The 8,954-nt window shown below is 42.5% G+C and overlaps 1 protein-coding gene across 3 annotated transcripts in view; it reads left to right on the forward strand.

Annotated features, from left to right (window-relative positions):
• TSPAN9 (tetraspanin 9) overlaps positions 1–8,942 on the forward strand; it is a 124,840-nt gene extending 115,898 nt beyond the window's left edge. For all 3 annotated transcript variants that reach the window (XM_083460617.1, XM_083460618.1, XM_083460616.1), the window contains 2 exons: positions 103–186; positions 2,027–8,942. In XM_083460617.1, the coding sequence (XP_083316743.1) occupies positions 103–186; positions 2,027–2,098 (156 nt within the window). In that variant the 3' untranslated portion in view covers positions 2,099–8,942. The remainder of the gene's footprint in view (positions 1–102; positions 187–2,026) is intronic.
• The last annotated feature ends 12 nt before the right edge of the window (positions 8,943–8,954 follow it).

Below are 8,954 nucleotides of genomic sequence, written 5' to 3' on the forward strand. Positions count from 1 at the left end.
GTTGTTGATACAACATGAACTTCCCATCATTTGGGGATGCTTCTATCAAAATGATTGTTTTAATTTATATATTTTCAAATCCTTTTTCACTTCCCCTTTCAGGGCTGCTATGAAAAAGTCAAGATGTGGTTTGATGATAATAAGCATATACTCGGGACGGTTGGGATGTGTATTCTCATTATGCAGGTAGGTGGCTCATAGGGTCCTCGTTTGGGCCTCATTTTTGCTATGGTCCATGGAATAATGCAATAAATGTGACAACAGAATGTCTCGCTTATCCCCAGTTGGTGTTTACCATATTTTTCGCTCCATAGGACGCACCGGACCATAGGAGGGGGAAAACAGGGAAAAAAATTTTCTTGTTCTCCCCCTCTAAAACAAGGTGTGTTCAAGGTACATTCACCAGAGCTTGTGGGGCTGGCGGTGGGGGGAAGCACTGTTCTGGCTTGGGAACAGCCTTGCTAGCTTCTGCAGGACAGCGGGGTGAAGGCACCGTCCCCAAGCTAGAGCAGCGAGACGGAGCGCTCCGCAGTGCTCCGTCTTCCTGTTCTGGCTTTGGGCTTAGCGGCGCAGCCTGCATTCGCTCTATAGGATGCACACACATTTCCCCTTAATTTTTGGAGGGGGAAATGTGCGTCCTATAGAACGAAAAATACGGTATGTTCTGAGCCTGTGACAGACGTGGTTGAAGAAAACAAAACAAAGTCCTCTCTAACTTGGACTTTTGAACAGGTGTTTCTCCCCCCCCCCAAGTAACAGTGGGGGCAGGGGGCTGTTGTGCTTATCAGTACCAGCCACAACCCTTCAGCATCCTTCCCCAGCCTAGCACACTGGACTGGAGCAAGACCAGTCCCCCCCCCCCCACCTTTACACAGCCCTTAAACTCAAGAGAGATGGCTGTGTCCTCGCAGACCAGGCAGCCACCAGCCATGGGACTGGTGCAGAGAGGAGAGCCAAGAAGTCGCGGACAAGGCCCCAGAGGGCAGGCAGCACTTATTTCCTCTCCATTTTCTTCTCTCACTGTTGGGGGAAGAAAGCTTGACAAGCCTTCTCAAGGCAGCCATTAAAATGTGCTTCAGGAGGCTCAGGAGAGAATCCAGGGATATGAAATGTAGTTATGTTTCTTCTGCAACCATGTCACCTGTCTCATTCCTACTCCTGGACCGGATGCTGCAGCAAGAGGTCCTGAGCCACGTCCCTTTCTGCTCCCTATTCCAGCAAGTACTGATTGATTGATTGATTGATTGATTGATTTAAACTATATGGCAGCTGTGAAAAAGGCAAATTCCATTAGGAAAAGGGTCATAAATATAGGTGCCAATAAAATAAATATATACAGGGCAACCACATTTGGATTACTTTGCTCACCACTTCTCAAAAATGATATTATAGAGCTGAAAGAGGTGCAGAAAAGAACAACCAGAATGAGCAGGATATTTTAAATGTTTTTCACCTCACTGCAAACATACTAGAGGGATATAATCCATGTACACCTAGAACGTGTTTGTGAGGAGCAGGACCGTCCCCACTGGCCAACCCCAACCCCCAGCTTCTAACTCATCTACCAGTTGCATGTTAAACATTACTGAGGAAGCATCCTGTGTGTTTTCCTTGTGGCTGGAAATCTACCTTGAGCAAGAGGTCCCGATTATGCAGAAGAACCCGTGTGCTTACAAGTCCTCTTTTTCTAAAGCTGCACAGGAGGCACGTGAGGAACGGAGCTCTCTTCAGATGTGTGAAGTGGGGAAATATTCTGGGGAATTTTATCAAAAAACACTTTGAGCTTTCTTTGAAGTGTTTCAATTTGAGAAAACGGTCTAAAATTGCTTTCAGTTTGCTTTGAATTTCACTTGCCTCAGACGAGTCACAATTCTCCTCTGTACAGCCAACCCATCATGATAGTCTTACAATAGCCTTATGGGATTATTGTAAAGATTGCTGAGATTTGTGTGGTGTGCTAGTCCGAACCATTAAAGAGTGCCATTCAAATTCTAATTCCTGAATTATTCCCTCTGTTCTCTTTCAGATACTAGGCATGGCTTTTTCCATGACTCTCTTCCAGCAGATTCACAGGACTGGTAAAAAATACGATGCCTAAGAAACATTACATTGTTAACTGCGCCAGGACTTCTCTCTTGGCACTGCGGGTGCAGGAGGAAGAAAAACAACTCTGAAAAAGAAAATCAAGCTATACCTGCTTGGGGCCTCCATCTTACCATCCATCACGTGACTAAGCACAATGTATTACTGGACTTCCTTTTCGTTTCTGTTCATTTACCATTTTTGCCAAAGAAGAAAGGAAATTTACTGAGAGCAAATCAGCTTTCTGCACTACTTTGTAGACCCACTGTTTATACTGCTCTCTAACATTATTTAAGGAACAACCTTTACATTGCTATCTGTATTAGACCATTGAGGATAACCCGACTGGTGTGTGTTTAACTTCTAGGAAAAAATCGTTTCCATCTCACGGGTCACAAGCAGCTTTTGCCGAACATAATACTGGGAGACTTGAAAAAGCCACGCAAATGGAGATCCTGTGAATTTGAGCTGCTTGGGGTGTAGGGTTTTTGTTTTTGAAGGGGAATATCTTATTATTATCTTACTGTGTATACTAGAATTTAGTACCCTGGTTTATACATTTTTACCGTTTCTCTCCTTTTTCTTATGCTTTTTTTTCAGAGTTCTACTGTGCAGTCTTTGATGGATGCCATTTTTAGTGTTTGCAGTTTATATCCAGAAAGAAAGGTGCAGCTGGAGCTAAATGACTCACAGTCATTGTGTTACTCTTAGCTCAGCCCTGATGTCATGATGGGGCCTGGGTCACATATCACTTTTTAAGATACATGCCTAAGATTTTTTAAACGTACATCTAATGTGAGATTGAAGCAAAGCACGTTCGTGAGAGAGTCAGAACTGGCTGTGATCCCTTCAGGCCAATACTTTTGATAATTCTGTTAGTATGCATTTAAAAATACCACACCAGGGTTTTCATCTGTGAGACAGAAAGGGAATATGACCTATGATTCTCCATAACAAGAAACATCAGACCTTAAAAGAGCAACTCCCAAACTTTGTGTGAAGGTAACTGCTACTATACCACAATATGTAAAGGTTCCTATGAGCTCCAGTTACCTAACCAGAGGCAGCCCACTATACTTCTGAATGATTCCCTGGTTTTGCTTTTCCTGCTTTCATTCAGACACCATATGGGGCACAGTTGCTGCAAGGCATGTGGCTGGATTATTTGCTCACTCCCAGTCACAGAGAAAACAGCAGAATTACCTGCTGGTTAAGAGAGATGTGGAAGGGTCTCCTCTGAAGGGGGTGAATTTTAACACATTCAGGCTTTTTGTGGTTTAAGAATGAACTTTTTCCAGAAAAACTGTGCTTCCGCTATCAGAGTTTGGGGAATTGTGTATTATTAAACCAGTACATGTTTAATGCAGATTGCCAGCCCTCTCCATCCTTCTAAGCCCTGGAGTCCTGTGAGTTGACAGGTGAGTGCTGAGGTCCAGCCTAGGTTATTTTTTTACAAAACCTTCAGCAAAGCCTAAAAAATCTCAAGCATAAAAACCGAACCTATTCATTGTTCTGAATCCTAATGCACCTTGCGAGTGTAGTAGTAAATTTTGACAGGCTCATCATTACAGTCCCCAGGCATACTGCCAGGGAGAATTCAAAAACGCAGACAGTGTTTTGGTCCATTTTACCCAATTTATATGTTTCCAGGCAGTGAACTGCATTGCATCGGTTCAACTGGTAAAATATATTGAGCTTTAACAGTCAGCTGATATGCAACCTTTTAATTAGAAACGTAAACAATCTTGCAAATCAGTGTTAACCGTTTGAACTGCTGTTGTGAAGTAGAAACTGGTCAAAAGAAATGAAAGAAATATCTAAGCGCTACCATTTTTCTCATTCTCCAATTCTTTCAATGCAGAACTGTAATAAACTTACTTGAAATCCGCGTGCTCACCATGCAGATGACATCCTTGGCAAGTCGTGGAGGTTCTAAAAGAGTGATGAATTGTGGAAAATGAAAATTTACATTGCCCCTGCTATTTAAAAGCCCTCTTACGTTGGGTAGCATAATATATTTTTTTATTTCTATTAATAACAGTTCCTCCCGTAGTTCTGAAACATTCGCACAGGAGTTTTTGCTTCACATTTTACAACTTAGAAATGGACCTCCATGTTAAAAATAAACTGTGGGATGGCCCTTTACAAAATGCCTGCCTTATCAAGCTAATCAAGTAATAAAGATTTTCCAGGACTGTGCCATTTAGGCTGCGGATGGGGAGGAGATGGCATGCTCAAATAATCCCTCTTCTAAAATCACCAAAACTAATCATTCATACACATAAAATAGAATATCAGAAATGAAGCCTTGGTCTTGATATATAGGCTGTCCAGACAAATACACAATCCCTTCCTGCTGCCCAAAGTCATGGAAATTATTTGCCACTTAACTGTATATATGGGTCCTAAAGAGATCTGCATGAGAATACTGGTGCACAAATTTAAAGTCCCAAGCTGGGCTGTTCATTCTAATTCCATGAGTTTTGTGAAGCTTGAAATAAGGATAGCACCATCTTGCCCTTCAAGGATCGTAATTGTTAGTTTTTCTGAGAAACAGTTTCATAATATTTGCAATTATTCCAAACTTTGCATTTCAACAAAGGAGATGAAGGGGATGAGAAGCAAGTAAAGTGTGTGGCAGATCCAAATAGAAATGACTGCAAGGGGGTGAATTTGGTGTGTTGCTCAATATGTTTACTAGGGATAGCTTTTGTTCATTTCAAATGTGTATGTGTGTCTTTGCACACAAGACGGCTGCTCTGCCTTCCATTTTCAAAGGTTGTTCAGAATTGCACCGCACATTGCACACTTTTTTGTCAACATTCCTGCATGTCCTTGAACCTTGCTGTTTCTTGCAGTAATGCCCTCTCTTTGATCTCAGTTTCACAAGGGGATTTCTGTTTATTTTGCTGCTCCATAAAAAGAAGATGTGAATGGAAAAGAAAGCTGAACCACTTTGGTCGACTTGCTTGTAGTGTTGCTTCAGTTAGGTGTTGTCCTTTCAACTGTGCTTATTGGCCCCAAAGTAGCTGTGTAGCTCCCTTATTTCTGACATTCGCCAGAACTGACAACATTCTCTTATACTCACCCAGTCCAGAAGTGGATTGGACCAACCATCAGAGGGTACAGCTACAGGGTACAAGAACACTCACCATGAAAGCAGTCACCACTCATATCAGGGGGTATGTATGGAGTATGCAGGGTATGTATGTACTCATATCAGGGGGTATTTATGAAGCATATGCAGAGTCACATGCTTCCTTTCTGGCTTGGTTTCTGCAATCCAGCTTGGGGAACCTCCAAGCCAGTCTTGGCCCAACAATGCTATTTCCTCCAAAGCACACACTCCTGTCAATCACCTGACATCACTTGTGATGTCAACTGATGGGCAGGAGGGCACGGTTCAAGTCTGGCAGCACATAATGCAGCAAGATGTAACCTTCACTCATCAGCTGATGAGTGGGGGTTAAATTACGCTCCGTTTAGTTACAGGTACCTTCCAGGGGAAGGAAGAAATAAAGGCCTTCCCAAACTCTATGGCTGGATTGGTACTTCTCTGGTGAGCACCAGCCACAGGGCTGGCAAAGTGCTAATTTCTGCTCTCCATGTGGGGGGAGATAACAGACAGAAGCCTGCTGGGAATAGGTGTGCACAGCGAAACTGAGCAACATTAAAACCATCCAGTGCTCCTTGCGCACAGCCAGGGAGAAGCTCTTAAGTGCAGGCTTTGAGAAGCTTGCATGATCCACACATTCCAAAGCACTGTCAGGTGCTTGGGAACACCATGCAAGGGATTTTGAAAAGTGAGTGAGACAACCTGCCTGTAAACCATGAAATGTCATGTTAACATCATGTGATTGAAAGGTAGGTTGCCCAATCTGTCGAATTTTCCTTGAGCAGCCAAGCCTGATAATGAGCTGACCCATGGAATCAAAAAGGTTTAGAACTCTTCAAATTCTAAAAGTTTGGCACAGACTTACAGGTTGCTTACCAAGGAAGTAAAGGGAGTGTCCTGCTGTCTCCTCCTGCAGTGAGTGCTTTTGGCTTCTGTTCTGTCCACACTTGCTGCTCCCCATTCCTTTTTTGCTTTCTCATTTCTGCTGTCTCTGCCCCTGTATTGAGGCTCTTCATATGTACAGTTGTGCTGTGTGTACAGCAGCCTCAGAATGATAGGCTTTTACATACTGTCAGGACTTACTGGTTCTCAGATAAAGGTGTAAGTCCTTGCAGTGATGCCTTGCTGATGCTCTACGAGCCATATTGGGAAATATTTTTTCATTCATATTTACTTTTTAAGACCTGAGATACTCAGATGAGGTTGCAAGAAGATGGCTTACTTTTAAATTGGGGGAAATGGGACCACGTGTATTAAGAGTTATGTCTGATTTGTTCTGAGTTGGGATTTATGAATGGACAGGTGCCCAAGGTGTATGTGTGAATGAGTGCTTTAAAAAATTGTTTCCGTTATTAAATATTACGCCACATCTCTACCTCTTTCTCATTTTTACCATAGATTTTCCCTCATCCAGTTAAGTTAAACTATTCCCACTCTCTCCCAAATCGCACATTCTTATGTCAATTAAGCAGGCATTAGAATAAAAAGAAAGAAAAGAAAACAAGAGGTGAAAAATCCAGATTGTATCTCTCCAGCCCCAAGGAGTCCATCACTCCTCCATATCATTTCCTGAGGCTTGACTTCAGAGATGTAGATCAGTATGTCACTTACCAGTGGCTCAATTACATGTTGCCATTGGATGGGGCGGGCGGGGGGGGGGGGGGAATAAATTGGCACTTGTCTGCAGGACAAATGCTTCAAGTCTAAGACAAATGCTTCGTAGTGTAAGATTAAACCGATGTCATCTTACAACTCTCTTCCTGTATCCAAGATAGAACTAGATCTGCCAAGGAACATTAAGCTTCTGCTAAAAAGGGCAAGTCCCCCTTCTTTCTCATTCACAACATAGTTATGGAGCTTAGAGCACAACTCTGCTTGCTGTTCCATCACGCTCCATGTATGATACAAAGGTCGGAAGTGGGGAGTCTGTTCTCCACACCTCTGCCCACCGCGTGATTTAAATAGCTCCAGGATCCCTGGAGGGAGATCCCCCTCTTCCCTCATGACATGATTCTGATCACCTGAGAGATTCAGCTCTGTTATAATGCTCTGCTATAACGCATTTTCCTTCTCCCATTCCAAATCACTGGCATTGTCTGTATGGGATGGAATGTGCAATGTGATCACAGTGTGATAGGTTTCATTACTAAACTGTACAGGGGTCACTTGAGTTCTATGATGGACGTAAGGGGATATAAACGCAAGAAAATAAATAAAGAGATGTTGCTGGGGCAGAAGGGAGAACTTAGTTTTACTGGGTTGGGCAGAAAGTTCCGTGTTCTTCATTCTAGCTAATTCTGCCTTCATGTGCTTTACGTTTGTCTGCATTTATCCCCTAATATGGCATTCATACTCGTGAGTTTGTGAATACCTTTCTCTAGAATGTTAGAGGAATTAATTAACACAAGTGTTATCCTTGAACCAGCTCTTGCTACCTCACAGAAAAGCAAGCAGCAATATGAATTGAAAATCCTTTCAAAGTTGCACAGTGGTATCTGTTGAATGTTAATCTCCGGTGATTTTTTTTTTCAGGGTTTCCATTAAAAAAAATATATAATTGTTAACTATAAGGCAGAAAAAGCCTAATTCACTGATAACCAACAGCAGCTCCACATGTTGTGCATTGGTAGACTTAGGTTTCTTCCAGCAAATGTGTAAACGTGTTAACAACAGATATCTATACTTAAACACCTGTCTCTGTATATCTGAATTGTGAAGCACCTCTATACCCTGTTCCTAATGGATAATCAGATTATCTGATTGCAATCCCTGGATTATGTCTTGGTCTCTGACGGTGCACTAGGACACCCTGCTAATTTTCACTGAGGTGGCTAAAGCTGAATCAGAGCTGTTCCATTTCAGGCAGCATGTGGCTCACACAGTCCCACCATATATAGAAATTAGGTGCCAGGGAAAAGGATTCTAGGCTATCCTTCTCCCTGACATGCTAATGTTTTCCATGTAGGAAGAAACCATGAATGCACAGTGGTATAGCCCAGATACTACTTTACCTCCTCACTAACAACAAGGCCTAGGATCAGATAGCTGGCCATTTTGCCTTCTTTTAAACCTTATTTTTTGTAGAGTGCTCACTTACATTTTATGAATGCATAGCACATAGATATTTCCTGTAGTCTTTTAAGCATTATCCAGACCATGCTGCCGAGAATGAAACAAACCACGGATAGCCATGGAAAGCTGGTGTTGGGCACTCTGGAGCCTTGGGCTCGCCGGAGTCCCCTGTGCTCATGCCCTGGGGGAGGAAAAAGAGGACTCAGTTGGCATGTGGGAGGTGTATGTGAGTCCCCCATTGCAGGTAGTGATGCCAATGGGGGGCCAGAACAAAAGGAAAAGAGCTCCACTTAGCATGGGAGTGGGTGGAATTGTACCCCACATAGGGCAGGGCAGGTTGCTGCATAGACAACACAAAAGCAATACTGTTCTTGAGTTAAGAAAACCAGATATTTCAAGGGAAATCATTGGATTATACTCTTAATGAATACTAATTGTCCTGTAACTGTTTGGCAAAAGGGATGCTGACTGACTTTATTTTAAAACTACGTTTTTGGTGGGTGGGTATGCATCTGGGGGGTGGGTATGCATTTCCTCAAAAAGAAAACAAATGTTGCTTTGATTATTTAACTACACACTTTTAGCATGTTTTTAAATAAAATTTCATATTGAGCAAAAACATTTTAAGCATATACAACTGTTGATTTGCATTTATATTAAAGGTTGAAGCAAAGCTTCTTGTTTT

The sequence above is a fragment of the Podarcis liolepis genome, assembly GCF_965112155.1.
Source record: "Podarcis liolepis genome assembly, chromosome: 9".
NCBI classification, from domain to species: Eukaryota; Metazoa; Chordata; class Lepidosauria; order Squamata; family Lacertidae; genus Podarcis; species Podarcis liolepis.